This window comes from Mirounga angustirostris, unplaced genomic scaffold (genome assembly GCF_029215605.1).
Source record: "Mirounga angustirostris isolate CCGP_5_RB_7025 unplaced genomic scaffold, mMirAng1.0.hap1 SCAF_13, whole genome shotgun sequence".
Taxonomy (NCBI): domain Eukaryota; kingdom Metazoa; phylum Chordata; class Mammalia; order Carnivora; family Phocidae; genus Mirounga; species Mirounga angustirostris.
The window spans coordinates 62,920,597-62,943,312 of NW_026991721.1; the positions used below are offsets into that span (position 1 = coordinate 62,920,597).

Sequence of the window (22,716 nt, forward strand, 5' to 3'; positions counted from 1 at the left end):
GTTCATGCAAGAATGGACATAGAAGATATCGGTTAGCATGGCCACACATAGGGCCACCTCGTAAAGGCCTGGAGAGGGAAACATGCGTGTATGGTAGCTGCAGAACAATATGGCCATCTGCCTGGTGGTCTCCTCTCTCCAGGGTCGGCAGACATTCCATCGCTTTGACAAGTTCAACTCCAAATACAACCCTGTGGGGGCCAGTGAGCTGCGCGACCTCTATTTGAAAACTGAAAACTACCTGGGAGGAGAGTACTTTGCTCGGATGGTCAAGGCGAGTGAGCCCTTGGGAGTCAAGCCCTCCCCAGATCCCTGACAGCATCTGCCTGCAGAGGGTGGGGGCGCTGCATGGCCTCCTGTTTCCCCCTCCCCAAATCCCTGTGGGCCCACCATCCAGCTCAGGCAAGGCTAAGGTGCCCAGGGGGCCCATGTGGTGGCCCTGGCTGCCAGCTCCTGAGCACGGGCGGGCTGGTGCTGCAGGTGCTGACTGCAGGCCAGAGGAGGAGAGGGTATCCTGGCGCTCACGGCATCCAGGCTCACCGCCCTGTCTGTCTGCAGCCTGAATTTGGCTGGGGGCAGGTTAGCTCCATTTGGAGATGCTTCTGCTGCCTGGCCTGGTTATGCATGAAAGGAGCCTCGACTGGGGTGGAGGAGTAGTTACATGGCAGCTAGGGGACAGAGATCAGGTCTTCCCAGCCTGGGAGCAGGTGGCTGAGGAAGCTGCAGGATCCAGCAGCTGGGGTGCTCTTGGGCTGACCCGAGCTCTTCTTGGTGTTAGGAGGTGGCCAGGGAGATGGAGGAGAGCAAGTACCAGTACTCAGAGCCACGGCTCTCCATCTACGGCCGCAGTCCCGAGGAGTGGCCCAACCTGGCCCACTGGTTCATCCAGCACAAGGTCTACTCCCCCAACATGCGCTGGATCATCCAGGTGCCCCGGATCTAGTAAGTGAGGTGGCTTGCTGTCTGCCATGCCCTCATGGGCCGCTGGGTCTGCGCTATTCTGGTGGGGCTGGTGCTAGTGCCAGCTTGGGCCTCTCCTCCCTAGAGATTGTCCCCTAGCGAGGGGTGGTCAGCAAACATCCTTGTGACACTTCAACCCTTGTTCTTTGACAAACGAGCCTGCGCAAAGCCTAGTAGGAACTACTACCCGTTGGGGTTTGAGGGTGGATGATCCTTTTGTGTGAGCCCAAGGGTATGAGTAACCTAGTGGTTACATGCCACATGCTGGCCCTCTCCTTGGCTATGATTCAGACGACCACTGGCCTCTCCCATCTGGCCAGTGTGGGGCTCATTGTCCCTCAGTGGGCTGGGATATGCAGTTTAGGGGAACTGAGCTGAGTGGCAGCGAGTTTGGATCACTGAGAAATTTGAGAACTCATCTCTTAGAACTTGGGTCAGCCTGAGTCCCAACACTCCACTCCCAGCATGGCCTGTAGCTTGGGAAAGCTCTCTGATGGGCAGGGGTGGGTGTTGAGTTTGCAAACCAATGCCTAGTATTGCAGACCTTGCTGGGAGTTGGAGAAGAGAGGAAGGACCTGTGTTTAAGCCACATCTCTGGCTCTGCTCTGGGTGTTTAGATGGGAACACAAGCTGCTTGAGAAAAGGATGGGACTGCCCTCCCACAGGCCAACGGGGACGTTGGGTTCACTTCAATCAGCAAGTCTCTGTTTTCCCCCAGTGACATATTTAGGGCAAAGAAGCTGCTGCCAAGCTTTGGGAAGATGCTGGAGAACATCTTCCTGCCCCTTTTTGAGGCCACAGTCAACCCCCAAGATCACCAAGAGCTTCATCTTTTCCTCAAATACGTGAGTGTGGGTGGTGCTCCAGGCGATGTGCATAGTGGTGGAGGGAAGAGAGGATTCCAAGAGGGTTGGGCCAGGCTTCCCTTCTCAGATCCTCTCACTCGTGTGCTCAGGCTTGGGCAAGAAACTGAATTTCTAAAATAATGAGTTTGCTCCAGGTAGGGGAAGTCCCCTTCTCCTCAAGGGCAGCCCTGGTGTGTGGGTGGGGTGTCAGGAAGACAGCAGTGGGGAAAGACTTGAGGAGCAGTCAGTTCCTGGCTGGATAGGGCTGGAAAGACTAGTTCCTGTCCCCAGCAGCTCCCAGCAGCAGCCGCAGGTCTTTAGAAATGCAAACATGTCAACACTCCTGCTTTTACCTTGAAATAATGGTTCTCACGTCTTGTTTGGTTGAGTACACGAGCCCAACAACATATATTTATGGGAGTTATGGGAGAGGGAAAGGAGGGATGGAGGGCAGGCTAACCAGAAAAGGTATGAGTGGTGCAGGAGCTGATCCCTCCCTCTGGGGTCCCAGAGTAGAGATGGCTGTAGACAGTGAGAAGCAAGCTCAGTATGCCATGAAGGTTCTGGGGGTCTGACAGGGAGGGAGGCAGAGAAGATTCCAGAGAGCTGGGTGGGTGGGGGAGAGGTGATTGAGTCTGCGTGTGTGTTGAGTCTGCCAGGAAATGTTTAAACAGGCTGAGGGACATCACTGAACTTATGTTTTAGATAAACACCATTCTGCCTGTTGTGTGGAGAAAGGCCTGGAACAGAAGGTAGCTGGAGGTGGGCGGGAAGGGGCAAGATGGCAAGTCAGGGGCCTGGCTCCAGCACAGGAGAGAGATGCTGGAGGCTTGCACCAGCGGTCACAGCTCACGGTTTTTGAATGTTTGCTGCCTGCCCCCGTGATCCATGCCATGACATGATCTCACTTCAGGCTCATGACTACCTTACTTCACGTCATTTTGTTGGTGTTAATGCTAAGCGGAATCATCATGTGCTTGCTGTGTGTTAAGCACTGTTAAGCGCTCTCCATGGATTCTCATTTAATTCTCACAACAGCCCTGTGTAGCTACTAGCTCCAGTTCACACAGGAGGAAATTACGCGAAGCTAGGAGGTGGCTGAGCTGGAATTCGCAGACAGGTGCCCGATTACCGAGCAGGTGTTATTATCCTCACGCTGTAGGGCCTCCCAAGTAGGACAAGTGAGGCATATGCGGACGGCAGGCCAGGGCCTCTGGGCACGGAGGTGGGCATCGCTGTTGCATCGACAGGGCCCGGGCAAAGCCTGAAGGTGAGCCAGAGGGAAGAGTCTCGGGTGCCTTCAGAGGTCACTACCACAAGTGGGGGAAGAGCAGGCTTGGGGAGCAGGAGGAGTTGGGGGTTGGACATATTTTGTGCTTGAGGCCCTGCATCTGTGGGATACAGAGCTCAGGAGAGGGGCTGATGTTGCCTCCATGCCAGGCCCTGGAGAGTTCAGTCAAGGCATGGGGCTAGTGAGTACAGTACCTCTCTGGGCCCCGGCCCCATCCAGGCTGTGCTGGGAGCTGTGGTGGCAGCCCTGTTATTGCCTTTGACACATGTTTCTGTGACAAGGAAGATTCTGCACAGACTGTCATGGTCCCTTGCTCCTCTGGGCACCTACTGCCCATGTAGGAATGGGCGAGGCTCGCAGACCTGGCCGGGGCTCCCCATTTTGGGCCAGATGTGGAACAAGGTGGGCAGTCTTTCAGAAGCCCCTTCCAAAGCACTGCTGTGGCTGAGTAAAAGGGGGGAGACATGTTAGAAGAACTGCCCCCATGCACTGGCTGAGAAGCTGTATCTTCTGTGGGTACACTTTCGTCAAGGTCTGGGACCAGGTAACCAGGAAGCCAGTGACTAGGGGCAAGGTTTGGGTCCCAGCTGAGGGGTAGCTGCTGTGGAAGGACCGGAGGCTGGGAACCACAGCTCAGCCTTCCAAGGGGTCCTCTTGAATGGGGCCTGCCTTGACTTGTTTGTGAGGCATCTAGGCTGGTTTCCCATGGCCCCAAAGGTACATCCCAGGGGAATCCTCCACGAACAGCCCCAGAGTCCAGACCCAGAGCCCGTGTAGGCTCAGAGCCTGGTTGTCTTGCATGGGCAAGCTCCCTAAGCATCTTGGGCCTGGGTTGTTCACAGCCAAGCCCTCCCTCACAGGATGGCTCTGAGGGTTATATTAGCTGATGTGTGGTAAGTGCTTAGGGCCTGACACATAGTAGGAGGATGGGAAACACCTGTCCCATTCCGCCTCCCAGCTGTTGCCACTGCTGCTGGCCGGTTCTGCCAGCTACCCCGCAGCGCTGGCCTCCTCCTTGGCACAGCCGAGAGATGGGCAGTGGGTATGGCTGTTTCACTGGTCACCTGGTCCAGCCCAAGTTTTCCCTTACCGTCACCACGATCACCCCAGGGCTTGGCACTCTCCTGGCTGGCCTCTTGGATACATTCAGAAGCCACGGAGGGACAGATTGTGGCCTTGTGCCCACTCCCCCTCCCTGGGAGGAAAGTGGCTGCAGGCTCTGTGGTCCCCAGCTGGGGTATGAACCAGGAAGCCTGGACTCCAAGGCCTTTGGCAGCTCATCGGCCTTGGCTTGATGCAGGACCCCTCCTCCTGCCCAGGTGACAGGGTTCGACAGCGTGGATGATGAGTCCAAGCACAGCGACCACATGTTCTCAGACAAGAGCCCCAACCCAGACATCTGGACCAGTGAGCAGAACCCGCCCTACAGCTACTACCTCTACTACATGTACGCCAACATCATGGTGCTCAACAACCTCCGCAGGTGGGCGAGCCCGGTCCTGCACACGCCCGCGTGCCCTCACGCCTCACACCCAGCACGCCACACCGGGCCCGTGCAGGCAGGCCACCGGACCCCAGACGCAGTCGTACACACAGTGCGGCCCAACCCGTGCCTGTACACACATGTGCATACCCGCGGCCCCCAGCACGGACATGTGTCCCTGTCCATCTCCAGGATGACACAGACATGGGATGTGCCAACACACGTGCATGTTCTTTCCACTATGCCAACGGTGTTCACACATGCACTGATGCATGTAACAAATTACCATACCAGCTATGTGACAGGCACTGTCCCAGGCACGGGACATATAGTAGGGAACAACACAGACTAAATCCATGCCCACGTGGCGCTCCCGGCCAATGGTCTTACCTGCACGGATTCCCACCAATGCACACACACGGGGCGCCTATGGCGGGAGTCGGGTGCCCCGGGGGCAGCCGGGTGCCCCTGGGGGCAGCTGACACTGAGCTGTTCGCTCCCCCCCTTGCAAGTCTAGCCTCCCTCCTGCCCCCTACTGGGCCACGGGGCCCCGCTCGCTCAGCCTAAGCCAGTGTAGTCTGTGGGTACGAAGGTTTTGGATGGACTGTGATTGAAAGGAGACTGCCACTGCCTGGTGTTGGGGAGGGGCAGTCCAGGCTGAGCTTCTGCAGGTGGGGGCTTGAGTTCTAGCTCTGCTGCTGACCCGCCCGGGGGTTTCTAACGCCTGACTCCATGCTCTGGGTTTGCCCATTTTTATGACCAAGTGGTTGAACTTGATGGTTTCTCATAGTCTTTGCTGCTCTGAAGGTCTGTGAACTTGGGCTCCAAGGCCTGGTGAAGCGTGAATGGGGACAAAGCAGGGTCTCTTTCTACCACTCGGTCCCCTTTCTGTTCCCCGGGGGTGGTATCTCTTGGTTCTGAAGATCTCTGGACCTGGCGCTCTGTATTTTGGGAGAGGTAGTTTCCAGAGTGCCCTCTGGCAGCTGTGTTGACTCTGCCAAGGGCAACTGTCTCCCCTGGAGTAGGCCCTGAGCTGGGGGTGCAGGCCCCAAGCCTGTGGGGCCCCAAGTAGGTTGGACCAGGGGTCCTTGCTGACCAAGAGCCTCACTTCTTCAGGGAACGGGGCCTGAGCACTTTCCTGTTCCGGCCTCACTGTGGGGAGGCTGGCTCCATCACCCACCTGGTGTCTGCTTTCCTGACCGCTGACAACATTTCCCACGGGCTGCTCCTTAAGAAGGTAACCAGGCCCCTCACGGAAGCCTACCCTGCAAGCATGGTCCCGCTCTGGGCTCCCTGGGGGAGGAGTGGGATCACCTGGGCTCCTGTCTGCCCCCGAGAGGCTCTCGCCTGTGACGTTAAAAGGCCGGGGCCTTTTTCTGGGTCAGGCTGTCTGTCGTCATCTTGGTTTCATATTTAATTATGAAAGGAATATAATCAAACACATCACAATTTGGATTTTCCAAAAGATGGAGAAATGGAAAAAAAAACCCAAAAACCCTTATTGCTATTACTTTAAAAGAAGTAGCCATTATTAGCATTTTGGTATTTAGAATTCTCTTCTTTTTTTACCAAAGCATTATTTCTAACGTGCTTATAAGCACAGATTTTTTGTTTCTGCTCTCTTTGAATAAGCATTTTTTCTGTGCTGCAACATAGTATTTATGGTCCTCATTCTAAAGGCTGTTGGAAGGATGGCCCACCACTTGGAAGGTCTATAACTGATTCAACTAGTCTCCGATTGTTAGACAGAGTCCATCCAACTTTTCGCTTGTGTAAATAATGCAACCACGAACTCTGCCCATTTGGTTTTCTCCAGATTTTGGATCACTTCCATAAGAAGGATGTTTGCTCAGACTCCTCTTGAGCCCTGATCCTGGGGAGGTCTAACGGTGTGTCACAATTCCGTGGGGGGCGGGTATTACATCAGAAAACCACTCTAGCCTTGTCAGGCCCGCCCCTTCCCATCTCTGAGGAGCCGGAGTGTTTATGGACTCAACCTGAATGTTTGTGGTCAAAGCAGCACAACAACAAAAGTGGGCATCTCCCGGGCTGACCCACTGGGGGCAGTGCCTGGGGGAGGGGAGCAGAGTATGTGGGCTGGGGGCAGCCTGGGGCCTTGCAGCTGCCTTCCTGCCCTGAGCTGGGTCTTGTCTGGAGCCAAGACGGGGCGGAGGGCAGCCCAGGAGGAGAGGGGCATGTGGTGGATGAGATGAAGGTAGAGGTGGGGGAGGGGAGGGGGAGGTCTGGGTGCCCTGGCTTTGGGGAACTCGGGCTTGGTGAGGGAATTGCACAGACACTACCCAGTCTCCCGGGGTTCTGCCCTCCCTTCCTCCCTCCCCTCTCTGGCACTCGTCACCTGAGTCTGGTGGTTCTTTTGCAGAGTCCGGTGTTGCAGTATCTCTACTACCTTGCTCAGATCCCCATTGCCATGTCTCCTCTTAGCAACAACAGTCTGTTCCTTGAATATTCCAAAAACCCTCTGAGGGAATTCCTGCACAAGGGACTGCATGTTTCTCTCTCCACCGATGACCCCATGCAGTTCCACTACACAAAGGTGAGGATGTTAGGCGCCCCAGCAGGCCCCAGTCCTGGCCTGCCCCCCCACACTGCAGGCACCAGAGCGAACGCTCAGTTCTGCCTTTGGGATGGGGGCTGGCGCCCAGTGAAGGCAAGAGGTGAGCTCCTGGTGAGTGAAAAGCATTCCTTCCAGGAGCCCTGTCTTTGGAGTTCTTGAACCCTCGAAGGAACAGCTCAATTTTTTTGCCCTATTTTCCCTTTCTTTAGCATTTACTATCTCTGTGATGTTGGTTAAGTTACTGGATCTCTTATCTTTTGCCTCTTCATCTGTAGAACAGGGATGCAATTGTCTCTATGTCTACGTCTACTTTATAGTGAGGATTCATTAAGATAATGAACCCAAGTCTAATAGAGTGTCTGAATACAGCATGTACTCAAAATGTTAGCTAACATTTTGTTAATACTATTATTATTATTATAATACTTTGGATCTGTGGGGCAAGGGAAGAGGAAGGGAAGAGGTGAAGAGGGGACCAGCCATTGACTAGTAAAAACAGAAGTGCCTGAGTCTTCTAGGACAGGTTCTCCAAGCTTCTGGTCTCAGGACCCCTTTATACTCTTAAGAATTAAAGACCCTCAGAAAGCTGTTGACTACATAAGTTATCTCTAGTGATATTTAAGTGTATTTTAGAAACTAATGCAAAACTGAAAAATATTAACTCATTTAAAAATTACATTAACAAACCTATTACATGGTAACATAAATAGCAATTTTTATGAAAAACAGTCCTATTTCCCCAAAATGGCATTGGGAATGGCATTGTTTTACATTTTTGCAAACCTCCTTAATGCCTGGCTTAATAGAAGACAGCAGGATTCTCATATCTGCATCTGCATTCAATCTGTTGTGATGCCTTGTTTTTATCAAAGTATATGAAGAAAATCTTGCCTCACAAAGATACATAGTTGGAAGAGGGATGACCTTTCAAAAGGCCTCAGGGACCCTGGATCGCACTTTGAGAACTGCTGCTCTCTGTTACAGAGGCAGTGGGGCGTCCAAGAGGTAACAGAAGAGCTTGTGATCAACCGCAGACATCTCATATCCTAGGAGATAAAGTGAAAGCACAACTCAAACCTAAATCCTTTTGCGATTACTGTCTCACTACCTGATCATTTCTCATTCTTATTTTATGTTCCATCTCTGCTCTTCATACTTTACTTGGATTAACTTTGATTTTGGACAATCTTAAGAAAATGATGTCCAATAAAAAGCAAAGCTATAGGGCATGTACTTAACATGTGCATGACCAGGGAGACTGTCGCAGACCGAGGCAGGCATCCGCATGACTGACACAGGGCTTCAAACATGTGCTGGTCAACAAATCGATGTGGAGGTGTTCTTTGATATAGCTCTCTTGGGAAACCCGAGAATTTGCCCAAAATGCTCTTAGGAGTTCATCATTTAAGGGGCGTGGGGTGGGAATGTTGTTCGGTTATCCGGGTGCCAGACATTAAGGAAAAATTAAATCTGCAATGTCTGTCTGAGGTTTCTAGCTTTGGAGATATGTGAAGGATTGAAAGGGATATCCTACCATCTAATACATTTACTTTCGGGGGGATCTAGGAAGCCCTTATGGAAGAATATGCAATTGCAGCTCAAGTGTGGAAGCTGAGCACGTGTGACCTGTGTGAAATCGCCAGGAACAGCGTGCTGCAGAGCGGACTCTCGCATCAGGTACGGGCTGTGACGGTGCTGCCCTCCGTCCCCCCTGTCCCTGCAACACACGTACAGTGGGCGCCCGCTGCAGGCCAGGCACTTTCTAGGCACTGAGATCAGTGAAGACAACAAGCAGGGTGTCTGTCACACTGAAACTCAGGTCCTAGAGAAACCTGGGGAGACCCCTGAATTTTCAAGGCTGCTCTTTGACCCTTTCAGACCTCTCTTCAAACGTGACCTCCTCTGAGAGGCCCTCCCTGATCACCGTTCTACAGTAGCCCCCCACTTGCCATCAGTCTCTATCCTTTTTATCTGTTTTCCTTCATAACATTTATTACTACTGACATTGTAATATGTAGTTATGTTTTCCTGTCTTTCCTTCTGGAATGTGAGTTCCATTACAGTAGTTCCATTAGACTGTTTTTTTCAGCATTATATCCCTAGAGCCTGGAATAGTCCCTGGCACATAAAGGCACTTAGTATTTCTTGGATAGTGAGTAGTACCTAGATTGAATGAAAAATCGTAGGGATGGAACCGGTGCATCAGTAAGTACAACTTCCCAGGTGATCTGATATGGAGCCAGGGTTGAGAACGCGGTGTCTTAGGCTGCCGGGGCCCTCCCCTGGGTGACGTCACTGGTACAGGAAGAGGCTGCACTGGTGCTGCTCTTATTGGATGCTCAGGCAGACAAGAGCTAAGGTTCAAGATTCAGTTGTGCAGACCTGCTTCCTAAGACTGGGCCTCCCCAGAAACACCTGTTTGCCCCTGTCGGCTCTCAGGAGGGACTCAGTCTTCACGCCTTCATCATGCCTTCTTTATTGCCAGCAGCACTGGGGGTCTTATTTTTGTCTCCTGATCAAGGAAAGCATAGTCAGAAATGAAGGGAATGAATGTGGGTGTCAGGGTGACATCCTTGAGGACACAGAAGCCAGGAGGAATTTTTAAGAACCCCATGGGGAGCCATGTCATGGTAGAGGATCAGCTTCAGGGGCACTGGTTTGATTTGGTGTGGCCAATGTCAAAGCTGTCGTGTGAATACAGAAAGTGAACCTAAGGTTTATGGTTTCATTTGTACTTCTCTGGTTCTACAGGAGAAGCAAAAGTTTCTGGGACAAAATTATTATAAAGAAGGACCTGAAGGAAATGATATTCGAAAGACAAATGTTGCTCAGATCCGGATGGCGTTCCGATATGAGACCCTATGCAATGAGCTCAGCTTCCTGTCTGATGCCATGAAATCAGAAGAGATCACAGCTCTGACCCAATAGGTCCAGCAGTGGACATGCATTTTAACTTTTTGGTTTAATTTCAAGTCTGCTGTGATTAACAGCGGTCAAGATACCAAACTAGGACGGTCCTCCTTGGAGAGGATGCCTCTAAAGAACTTTCAAACTAGTGATTTTGGTTGCACCGTTCACTTTTAAGATCTAGCATGCCCACTTCTGTCAGTATTTCTGAGTAATAGATGGTGACTCCTCCTTGGGGATTTGGGAGCTGGACACTTGTCTGTACTCATTCCAAATTTTCCACATATTTCTCTTGAAACTCCTAGTGCTTGCACTGTTGGGGCCAGGATCTTCCAAGGTCCAGTGCCTACTGACATGAGGTCTGTGTGGTTTTCTGCCAAAATCCTCTATAGACCCTGCAGGCTAGTTGGTAGTTGTTCATTTCAGCCTCTGGCTGGCTGGCTGCCTTAAGCAAAACCAATTTCAAAGCTCCCTTTCATAAAGGAACTACTTTGAGAGAGTTAAAATAGAAAACTTCCTTCTTGACAATTTGCATTTTTTATGAATTTCTTACACTGTTTTATTTAGCCCTCCACCCTCCTTTCTATTTTGGAAGCCAAATGTGCACACTGAACCAATTGCTCCTATTCTGTGTCTTGGTTTTCTCATCTGAAAAGTGAGGGTTTGGACTAGATGAGTGGTTTTCAAATGTTGTTCTGTGAATCCCCCTCCAGGGCTGGGGGAGGTTCTGGGTGCTGCCTTCTTCAAAGCAACTCTGCTGTCATCACTGTTACACTGGGCCTTCTTTGTATTTTCATTTGAACTATAAGGACTGTGGAAAACATAGGGTTAGATGATCTCTGTTCCTTTTGGTTCCAATATTCTGATTGTAGCCCAATTACCATTTTACTTATGAAGAGTTAGGGCCAGAGAGGTGAAATTTGCTTGAGGTTACAAAGATAATAAGTAATAGGACCAGAACTAGTTTCCCCACTCCTAATCCAGTCCTTTCCCCACTATTCCATTAGGCCTCACAACGGTTAGATTTTTTTTTATCACTATAACCTCTGCTTTTTTTTTTTTGAAGGTGTAATTTCTCCCTTATCTAACATGCAGACTTCTTCAGAAGATATAAGTGGTCCCAGGGGCCAGGTAGAAAACATTTTTTTTTTTTAATTTAAAATCAATTAATTAACATATATTATTAGTTTCAGAGGTAGAATTTAGTGATTCATCAGAAAGCATTTTTTAAGACCAATCTGAATTTAAGCTTTACCAATATACTCTTCATCTGTGTTACTAGTGCCTGGTACATAGTAGGTGCTCAATAAATGTACATTGAATAACTGAATGAATTTCTCTTTTGGCAACTTTTTAAGGACACGTGCTCCAAGTAGTCAACAAGTTGCTCTAAGACCCTTCTGTCTATTTCTGTGGGCAAATGCAGATTATGAGAAGCCCTTCTGAATTATTATAGACTTAGAAGAACTCTATTTTTGCTTGTGAAGACGCTTATTTGATTTTAGATTGTCTTGTCCTGTGACTTTATAATGCTCATCCCCTCCACTGGTTAACTTAGCATACAGAACAGTAAATGTAGTCTTTTTATTAGGCAGACATGTGTGCTCTTCCAGCCAATGATGAAATTGACTGAAAACCCTGCATATCTTATGCATTATTTTTGAAAAACCCCCATTTGTACACATTTGTCCTAACACAGCAATTATTGTACAGTTTTTCATTGTCATTTTATCTGTACCAAGTATTTATTTTTAGTTATTAAATAAAGTCTGTTAGGACTGTGGCTCAATAATTTAAAATGATTTCAAGTTAATACCATTTAAAGAAAAACAAAACAAATGAATAGACAAACAAAAAGCAGAATCAGACCAATAAATACAGAGAACAAACTGACGGTTGCCAGAGGGAAGGGGTGGGAGGATGGGTAACATAGGAAGGGGAGTGGGAGATACAGGCTTCCAGTTATGGAGTAAGTCACAGGAATAAAAGGCACAGCATAAGGAATATGGTCAATAATATTGTAATAGCACCGTATGGTGACAGATGGTGGCTGGCTATACTTGTGGTGACAAAGCATAATGTATAGAGAAATTGAATCACTACGTTGTACACCTGAACTAATGTAACATTGTGTGTCAACTATATTGAAATAAAAACATTAAAAAAAAGATGGGGCATCATGAAAAGTTATCAATAATAACTACTAATTTATCTTTTACTAAGACTCAGACATGGATGACATTCACAATAAATACTCAAAATTTTTAAAGTGAAGCTCATTAGACCCAGAAGGTAAACCTTTGCTATCTTTCTCCTCTAACTTCTGCTCTGGACAGTTCCTGAGCAAAGCCACCTGTGTTCCTTTTCCCTGGATATTACTTTAGTCTATTCAGCTAACACTTGTTTGATTTTACCAGTCCTGCAAACTTTTCAGACACCTTTTTCAATAGCGCTTTGCACTTTTATCACATCTTTGTACCTAATTGGCCTTTTGGGGGAGGGGGGCGGTAAATCCCTACTTTCTTTTGTGTTCACACTTGGAATCAAAGGCAAATGTACACTAGCTCATGTTTCTTTCTTTTTTTTTTTTTTTTAAAGATTTTGTTTATTTATTTATTTGAGAGAAAGAGAGAGAGAGAGAACAAGCAGAGGGAGGAGGAGAGGGAGAAGCAGGCTTCCTGCTGAGCAGGGAGCCCGATGTGGGACTTGATCCCAGGACCCCGGGATCATGACCTGAGCCAAAGGCAGACGCGTAATGACTGAGCCACTCAGACGCCCTACCATAAATAACTTTTTAATGAAAAATAAGTATAGGTCACAAAACAAAAAAATTAGTGAGAGGAGTGGCAGAGTTTTCTAATTTTGCAAATCTTTTAAGTATCTGGCTTAATAGAAGAGAGCTTAATTCTCATATCTGCTTCGTTATTCAATCTGTGGCAATATCACACATCAGGTAGCCTCTGGAAAACTCCATGTCCACTTGTGAGAGAATGAAAATAAAAAGGTAAATAATTTTTTAGCATTATTATGAAAAGAGTTTTGACCTCCTAGACCTCCTGAAAAAGTTTCAGGGACACCCCTTTAGAGGTCCTCAGAACACATATTGACTAGCTCATGTTTCTGAAAGAACAAATTTTGAGGCATGTATCCCTTACTCTAAAAGGCTCAAGTTCATGTGTGTGTTACTTCAAACTGCATTGTTGAAATGATTAATGACATTGCTCTTTGCCACATGAAAACAAATCACAGCTCCTGGGTTGGTATGTACCAAGGCCTGTCCCGGGCCTTTACTTCCTCTTATCTTGGATTAAAGCACAGTTGCAAGCACATCCTTCTGGCTTCCTCTTTACTTGTTTCCGAGTGAAACAATATTCATCTTTTTTGGGGTTTGTAGACACGACTGAAGGTGATATGTTGGTAATATACCTAAGCACTCGATACCTGACTATGACTGTTATAAAGAACAAGTGTAACTAACTGCAATGAAAGGAACACTAATCAGAAAAACATAGTTTCTTGGAAATTTTAAGTATTTTATCAGATACTAAATACTTTCTGATAAAATACTAAATAAGTATTTTATCAGAAAGATCGAGGATGCCAGAGAGTAAGGCTATAAACAGCTGCAAGATTATCAAAATATATCTCTGAGGAGGCTTTTATGTTTCTTGATACCAAAATGTGTACTTCTTCAAGATGATGTACATCAGCAAATTCAATTATAAACTACCATTCCTTTTTATAAGTGGCTTTCCTCTTCTCAGCACTAAGATTCTACCTTGCTTCTCTAATTATATTCTTTAATTTTGGAAATGATTTTACAAGTAAACATTAAAACTAATATAGGGTGGAGTATTTTATCTGTTATTTTTTACTGTCCAACAGGGTAAAAAGACATGAGAACAAATGAAAGTCTGTTGTCAACTATTTATATTATATTGTATATATATATATATAGACTTATATTGTATATATATTATATATATTATATCATATTGTCATTTTGTTGCCCATCATAATGTGGGTGATCAGCTGATTTCCCTAATCTCCAAATAGTTTTCTTATTCCTGGATAGACAAAGTAAGCTTGTCTTACTTTTTCTAATGAAGAAAAAAAACAGTTAAAAATGCAAATTCTTCAGACTGCCTTTTAATGAATCCAACTTTCCAATGTTAAAAATCACGGAACCAAAAGATATTTTCAAGCAGCCTTATAACCCAGATATATATCAGGTATAAGGAAATTGAATCCAATTTGAAATGAATTTTAAAACATAGCACACAAACATCACAACTCCCCAGAGCACAATACAAAATAGTTCTCTAAGGAATATAAACATTTAGTATATAACAATGTGAAACTATGTAAGAAAAAAGTCTCTCCAGTGAGCTAAAATTTACTTGCTAAAGATTATTTATTGCACAATATATCAGTTTGTCCTAAGAATAAAGCAGATACTATTATTTTCAGCTTCTAAATTCAGTACCCAGTCAAGTACATTTTCTCAAACTAAAGTTCTATAGCATTACAGTATGAGTAAACTTCTTGTTACTGAGTTAGGATAGGGAAAACTTCATAACTTATAAAACAAATTCTTTAGACTTCATGAAAACATTTCACAGATCCTACAAGGCACACATCATATTTCCTATCTTAGTAAGTACATTTAAGTACTTCATATTTGGAAAAGACAAAGCTGTACAGAATACAAAAAGTGTACATTTCATCCATTAAACAAATTTACAACTTTTATGATTAGTTATAATAGTAGAACCTATGTAACATTCACATCTAAAGAATTATCACCCAGTTTAATGGAGTGGGCAAAAAACTGTGCTCATTTATTTAATAAGACTAATAAAAACACTTTCTATTTCACAGTAGACCAGATAGTATCCTGGAGCTCATATTGGAAAGTAAAAAGGTTTGGGCAACATCGAGTCTCTCTGGGTTTACTGTTAAATAATTCCTTGAAAGATGAAGGATTCCGGGGGATAAGATCATAGGCTATGCCTGGAAAGATCCAAAAACATGTACAGCAACTTTGTTCATTTTCAGAAACATTCTTCAATTAGGCAATGAGTTAGACTCAGCAAGTCTAATCCAAAAGGACAATTTAGAATCTTAGAGGTGGAAAAAGATCTCAGAGATCATCTATCCTAAAGTTTTCAAAATATGTCCCATGGAATACTAAGACTTCATGGAGGAGAGTCAAGGTTCTGCAAATCTGACTTGAATTAAAAAAATTTTTTTTGAAAAAAAATTAATTTAAAAAACAACTCCCATCATACAACTATATTACTCACTAAATTCCAATATCCTGGATATCGCCAATGCATTTATACATGTTTTTATTGGCTGACTTTATAATATTTATTATGGTATATAAAGTTTACATAAGGAAATTTATATTAATAAAACATGACTCACATAGAGGGGTAGTGTGTGTGTGGGGGGGGGGAGGGGTATAGCATGTGTGTGCAGGGCTTCTGAGTAAGATTTTACCTGAAAAAAAAAAAAGTTCTATTGCTGAAATAAAATATGAAAACACCACAGATGAAATCTCAGTTTCTAAAAGAACCTACAAAGCAGCAGAAGGGACTTTTTTAAGGTCACACAAACCATCAAGTGCATTGCCAGGTTGATATGATAGAGCCCCTGGTACCCTGCCTGTATAAACATCCATAGTGAGTGTTTAGCTATTTGGTACTGAGCTGTCCCCATCAGAAATGTCAACCAATTAGTTATCAATATTTTTTGGGTAAAATCAAGCTACCTTTGGTCAGACATTTTTTATAGAAATCAATTATTTAATTTGCATGCCTATTAAAATCCTAGTATCCAAAAATTCTGTCATCAATAAGCAGCAACTTAAACTGTATACTTTGGTATTTTGGAAAATAGTAATATCTGCAACCTACCAATAAAAAGTCAGAAAAGTTACATGGAATGTTAACATACCTTTTAAAGGAGACATCAGGTTCTAGTTTTATTATATGCTAAAATGTTAATGCTTAACATAAAACAAAAATTTTATCTTATAAGCAAAATTAAAAAAAATGAAATATCACTGAAAATCATAATTCCATTATGACTATACTCTCTCAGTATTTCAAAGGAAGTACAGTGAAACAGCAGAAAGCCAAATTATCTCCTAATTTTCAGAGGTGTTTATTGTACATATGTTTAAAAGGCTATACCCTATTTTCTCTCTTAATAATATTAGAAATTTGAAGACTTGGAGACCTCAGAAAGATGCCTTCAAGTTAAGAAAATAAAAGCACCATGAACCAATATTGAATGATTTATCATAATTTGAAAATGTAAAATTCAGGATCTGTGATGAAGAAAAATTTCCTTCTGAAACTCCAAGATGCATGAGCATTATCAAAAGCTACTTAGAACAGTTTCCTAGCTGTGGGAAAGCATTTCCAGAACAGCCAAGATTCCCCAGCAGAAATCCATTTACAAGGCAAAATCATGCCCAGCTTTATAGTCCTCACCCAAATTATACAGCATAAAAAAAAAAAAAAAGACTTGAGTAAAAAACATGTAGTTCCAAAACACACTGCTAAAGTTATGAAATAACTGTGGATCATTTCAAGTAAAAATTATTAAAGGAGCAATAATTAACCACAAGGGGGCATACACACTCCTTAGATTCCAGCAGAAAGACTAATTTAAGTAGTAACATGCACTTTGATGTATTCTACATTTTCAGTCACTTCAAATTTTCTCTCAGATGGCTACAATTTTTTGACATTCAAGGTTTATTTTAAACCTAACTACATAGATTCCAGAATACTCCTGCCCTGAAAAACAGTGTTTCAGAAGCCTCTGGAAGTATTGCTGTTACCTCAGCAAAGAATTCAAGAGCAATTAGTTCTAATATATATTAGAACAGATAAATAATAGAAAAATATGGTCTAAAACAGTAGCAAATTTTAGTTTACTATAAATGGAAGACATGGAAAGTCTATCAAAAGAAATGGAACAATTGTCAGAATAGCGAAAATAAGAGGGTAGGGAAAATTGATGTCTGTGTCTGTGCAACAATATCCCTGCATTCTTCTCCCGTGACCAAAATGTTTGTAGCTCATAATAGCAACAGAAGACCTTCACTCCAAGGTCATGGCCTATGGGGCTGGCCTGCCTCATCAGCCATGTTAAGAATATAGTTAGCCATATCATCTTCAGTGGGTGCATCTGACACCACCCAAGATTCATTTGCTCCAGTCATCTGTAGGCGACAAATAGGGCAATTCCTGTGTCGATCACTCCTATCAGAGAAGTCAAATAAAGAACAATTTGTTTTCTTTTTCTTCTTTTAAAAAAACAGGTGTGTTTGAAAAGTAATACATGTACATGGTTTAAAAAAAGTAAATAGCAATAAAAGTATACAGTGAAAAATAAATCTCTTCTTTCCACCCCAATCTTTAATTCTTACCCCAGGGGCAACTACTGTTAGTAGTTTCTTACATATTCTTTTAGAAATAGACTAAGCATGATTAGACTTGTGTGTATATATATAGTACTGCTTTTTTTTACTTGCCAATATATCTTATAGGCCATTTGTAGCAGTACATGTTAGAGCTATCGGTTCTTTTTAAACATAACACTGTATGGATAGGCCATAATTCATTTAATTAGTCTCCTGCAGAGGACATTTAAGTTTTCCCCTATCTTTTGCAGCTACAAACAAGGGACTGGAAGCTTTCAAGGTTTAAAATAGAAGATGAACCTTACAGCAGAATAATTTTTCTGATAGGGAAAGAACTTACATATGATCACTTGAATGAGATTATGTTTTCCGAAGGGATTTTTTTTTTTTGTCTCGACAAATATTATTTTGGAAATTTCAAAAATACCATATTTGATCCAGAAACACGTCATGCAGGGAAAATGTTTTTCTCTTCATTTCTCAGTGAAATATGAGACTAAAGTAATTAAATTGTATCAATTACTCTTTGGCTTTTGTACAAAAATTTAGAAATCTGTTCCAAAAACTGAATGTGAAAGCTAGAGCTGGCATATATTATTCAGATTCATTTCTGGTTCCTCAGAGATATTTTATTAAGATAATTATATGTTCTCTTCTGTGCACAAAAGTCACAATTTTAAGAGTCAACTTCTGGCCAGTAGGGACCAGATTTATCTTCCCACTTAATTAAAACACTGGAAATATACATGAAACAAGGCTTTCAACACTGGACATCATCGACAACACAGGACAATCATCCCTGAGGATGAGAAGCAAAGAAGGTGAGCCCTATAATATCGCCAGCTTATTGCCTTGAGAGATTTTAGGCTGCGGAGCAAGCAGGAGAAGCCCACTTGGGGCCTGGCAGACTCTCTGAGTTGAAGAGACACAGCTGAGACTCTCAGGAGGCTAAGACAGCTAGAGTTCACAGGGCAGAGTACTGAAGTACTTAAGTGCAGAAAGCTGCACAAAGGGAGAATTCTGGAGTCTACTGAAGGTCCCCCTAGAGTATGTTCGCATGTGAGGAAACTACTTGAGGCTCAGGAATCACCCAAAAGGATTTGAAGGTACAGTACCCAAAACTCACACAGGGTTTGGGATATTGCCTGCTCTCACCAGACAGACTGGAAAGCCTCATAACTCCTGGAGCGTTGAGCAGAGTACTCTGAAGCATCCTGCCTCATTAGTGTGGCATAATTAGCTCTCAACTAAACACTGCTCTGGTCCTAACAAATCATAAAAGCAAGACCCAAAAGGATCAAACTGTTTCCAAGTAACTATATTCCAGAACAAAGCTCAAGGATATTTATAGGAATACAAAAATATCTAGTACCCAAAAAGGTAAAATTCACAATGTCTGGCACCCAGTCAAGAACTACCAGGCATAAAAAGAAACAGAAAAATACAACCCCAAATGAAGAGGAAAAAAAATCAAAACCAATCCAGAGCGGACACAGATGTTAGAACTAGCAGGCAAGAAAGTTAATGGTTATTATAACTGTATTCTATGTATTAAAAACTAGAGGAAAGACCAAACAGATGAAGTAGAGACTCGGACGATGTTTTAAAAACTCAAATCAGGGGCGCCTGGGTGGCTCGGTCTGTTGGGCATCTGCCTTCGGCTCAGGTCATCATCCCAGGGTCCCGGGATTGAGCCCTGCATCGGGCTCCCTGCTCCGCGGGAGGCCTGCTTCTCCCTCTCCCACTCCTCCTGCTTGTGTTCCCTCTCTCGCTGTGTCTCTCTCTGTCAAATGAATAAATAAAATCTTAAAAAAAACCCAAAAAACAAAAAACAAAAAACTCAAATCAAACTTCTTGACATGAAAACTATAATGTCTGAAGTAAAAAATAAATTGGATGGGATGAATAACAAGTTAGACATTGCAGAAAAAAAGACTGGTGAATTTGAAAAGACATAGCAATTTTAACTATCCAAAATGAAATACAGAGAAAATGATTTCCCAGAAGAAGGGAGAGGACAGAAAAAAATATTTAAGAAAATAATGGCTGAAAATTTTTAAAAATTGATGGTACAATAAACCTACAAATCCAAGGAGCTCAATGAAGCCTACACACAAGGAACATGAAGAAAACTACTAGAAGGCATATCATAATTAAACTGCTCAAAATCAATGATAAAGAAAAACCCCTTAAAAGCAGCCAGAGGAAAAAAGGCAACATTACTGGGGGTGCCTGGGTGGCTCAATTGGTTAAGCCTCCGACTCTTGGTTTCAGCTCAGGTCATGATCTCAAGGTCCTGGGACTGAGCCCTAAGTTGGGCTCTGTGCTCAGCAGGGAGTCTGCTTGTCCCTCTCCCTCCCCCCTCAGCCCCATGATTTCTCTCTCTCTCTCTCAAACAAATAAAATCTTAAAAAGAAAAAAAAAAGGACAACATTACCTACAGAGGAAAAAAGATAAACGTGATAGCATATTTCTCATGGGAAACAAGGCAAGAAAAATGAGGGTGGAGCAACATCATTAAAGCACTGAAAGAAAAACTAGTATCAGTCTAGAATTCTATATCCAGAAAAAATATCTTTGAAAAAGGATGTTCAGACATTCAAGAAAGTCCTATGGAATCTACAAAAAAGCTGTCAGAACTAGTTAATGGGTTTAGTAAAAGTTTGTAGAATACAAGATTTGATACACAAAAGTCTAATGTATTTCTATATACTAGCAACAAATGATCAGAAATTGAAATAAATATATTTAAAATAGTATAAAATTCAAAATAATTAGGGATAAATCTGTCAAAGATACGCAATACTGAAAACTGCGAACAGTGATGAGAGAAATGCAAGAAGACCTAAATAAACGGAGATGTATACTGTGTTTGTGAACTGGAAGACCCAATTATTGTTAAGAAGTCAACACTCTCCAAATCGATCTATTTACTTAATCCAATTCCAACCAAAATCCTTACAGCTTTTTTTGTGGAAACTGACAAACTGATTCTAAAACTCACTTTGAAATGCAAAAGAATTAGAATAGCCAAAAACAACTTTGACAAAAATAAAGTTTGAGAACTAACACTCCCTGATTTTAAGACTCAGACTCAGAAAGCTACATTAATCAAGGTAGTGTGGTATTGGTATGAAATAAACAGATCAATGGAACAGAGTCCAGAAACAGACCTACGTGTATTTCAACAACTGATTTCCAATAAAGGTGAAGGGGAAATTTAGTGAAGAAAAGATAGTCTTTCCAATAAAATGTGCTGGAGCAACCAGGTAGCCATAGACAAAAAAAGAATTTTAATTGGTACCTCATGTTATATACAAAAAATTAACTCAAAATGGATCATAGACCTAAATGTAAAACCTAAAACTATCAAACTTCCCAAAGAATAGAAGAAAATCCTTGTGACCTTGGGTTAGACAGATTTCTTAGATAAATCACTATGCATAAATCACAAACTGATAAACTGGACCTCATCAAAATTAAAAACTTCTACTCTTTCAAAGACATTCTTAAGAGAATGAAAAGACACATCAGAAAGTGGGAGAATATATCTGCCAGTCAAGTATCTGATAAAGGACATGTAGTCATAACACAGAAAGAATTCTAAAACTTAATATGAAAACAACCCAATAAAGAAATGGGCAAAAGATGTGAATGGACACTTCACCAAAGAAGACATACAGATTTAGCATATAAGAAGATGCTTAACATCATCAGTCAGTAGGGAAATACAAACTATAAATACAATGAGATACCACAACACATCTATTAGAATGGCTAAAATTAAAAGGACTGACCATACTTAACAGAGAAGAGGTGGGTGGGGGGATGGGTGAAACAGGTGAAGGGGATTAAGAGTAACTTATCTTGATGAGCACCGAATAGTATATGAAACTGTTGAATTGCTATATTTTGCATCCGAAACTAACACTCCTGCTAACTACACCGGAATTGGAATTAAAATGAAAAAAAAAAAAAAAAAAAAAAAGAGACTGACACTACTAAGTATTGGCAAGATTGTGGAGCAATTAGAACTCATACACTGCTGGTGGGAGTGCAAAATGGTAAACCACTTTGGAAAACAGTTGGCAGTTTCTTAAAAAGTTAAACATATACCCACCATATGATTTAGATATTCTACTTCTAGGTATTTAAGAAAAAAACAAAATATATGTCCATAAAAAGACCAGTCCACAAATGTATATAGCAGCTTCATTTGTAATAGCCAAAAATTGGAAACAACCCAATGTCCATAACAGGTGACTAGATAAATAAACTGTGGTATATCATACAATGAATACTACTCAGCAACAAAAAAGGGAACTACTGTGGGGCACCTGGGTGGCTTAGTTGGCTGAGCATCCAACTTTTGATTTCGGCTTGGGTCATGATCTCAGGGTCGTGGGATCAGGATTCTCTCCCTCTCCCTCTTCCTCTGCCTCTGCCCCTCCTCCCGCTCACGCTCTCTATCTCTCTCTAAAAATAAATAAATAAAATATTTTAAAAAAGGGGAACTACTGATAACATGCTACAATATGGATAAATCTCAAAATAATTATACTGAATGAAAAAAAGAGCACATGCTGTATGATTTCATTTATAAAAATTCTAGAAAATCCAAATTATTTTATAGTGACTGAAAGCAGATTAGTCGTTATCTGGGGACTGGAAGGGTTGGAAAGGAGACTTTACAGTGGGGCACAAAGTAACTTTTGGGGTGATGTTCATTATCTGGATTGTAATTTTTTTATGGGTATGTACATGTGTTAAAACATATCAAATTGTACTTTAAATATATGTAGTTTATTGTATGTTAATTATAAATTCACCTAAATGCTTCATTCTTATTTTGTAAAATAATGAACTTGACTAGCTGATCTCTAAAGTTCCCTCCAGGTCCAATAATCAATATTCAAGGATTCATATTATTCCTTTTAGTCATATAGAAGAAAAATATAGAAATAAGGAGAAAAATGAAGAAAAAGGGAAGCTTGTGATTCTGGACTCAAGTCAGGCACAAAAAAGTAAACTGCCAGAACTAAGACACATTGCCACATTTTATAAACTTTAAATATAAAAATATTTTTAACCAGAGGAGTAAGCATGTCGTACAATTCAGAGTACTAAAGAACAAAATTTCTTATACTTAACTACAATATTTTTGTATTTTTTGGGAGTTTATTCATATACACTTTCCCATTTGACCTTTGCCTG

The 22,716-nt window shown here is 42.9% G+C and overlaps 2 protein-coding genes across 12 annotated transcripts in view; one reads left to right on the forward strand and one right to left on the reverse strand.

Moving 5' to 3' along the window:
* AMPD3 (adenosine monophosphate deaminase 3) overlaps window positions 1–11,853 on the forward strand; it is a 47,300-nt gene extending 35,447 nt beyond the window's left edge. For 7 of the 8 annotated variants that reach the window (XM_045894153.2, XM_064577095.1, XM_045894152.3 and 4 more), the window contains 9 exons: window positions 143–274; window positions 779–942; window positions 1,679–1,805; window positions 2,968–3,075; window positions 4,416–4,579; window positions 5,696–5,816; window positions 6,960–7,133; window positions 8,721–8,831; window positions 9,906–11,853. In XM_045894153.2, the coding sequence (XP_045750109.1) occupies window positions 143–274; window positions 779–942; window positions 1,679–1,805; window positions 2,968–3,075; window positions 4,416–4,579; window positions 5,696–5,816; window positions 6,960–7,133; window positions 8,721–8,831; window positions 9,906–10,082 (1,278 nt within the window). In that variant the 3' untranslated portion in view covers window positions 10,083–11,853. The remainder of the gene's footprint in view (window positions 1–142; window positions 275–778; window positions 943–1,678; window positions 1,806–2,967; window positions 3,076–4,415; window positions 4,580–5,695; window positions 5,817–6,959; window positions 7,134–8,720; window positions 8,832–9,905) is intronic. The other variant, XM_045894154.3, reaches the window with a different exon arrangement.
* Window positions 11,854–12,839: 986 nt separating this feature from the next.
* RNF141 (ring finger protein 141) overlaps window positions 12,840–22,716 on the reverse strand; it is a 37,727-nt gene continuing 27,850 nt past the window's right edge. For 3 of the 4 annotated variants that reach the window (XM_054512056.2, XM_045894146.3, XM_064577097.1), the window contains exon 6: window positions 14,457–17,341. In XM_054512056.2, the coding sequence (XP_054368031.1) occupies window positions 17,191–17,341 (151 nt within the window). In that variant the 3' untranslated portion in view covers window positions 14,457–17,190. Of the gene's footprint in view, window positions 13,041–14,456; window positions 17,342–22,716 lie in introns of those variants that run through there. The other variant, XM_045894147.3, reaches the window with a different exon arrangement.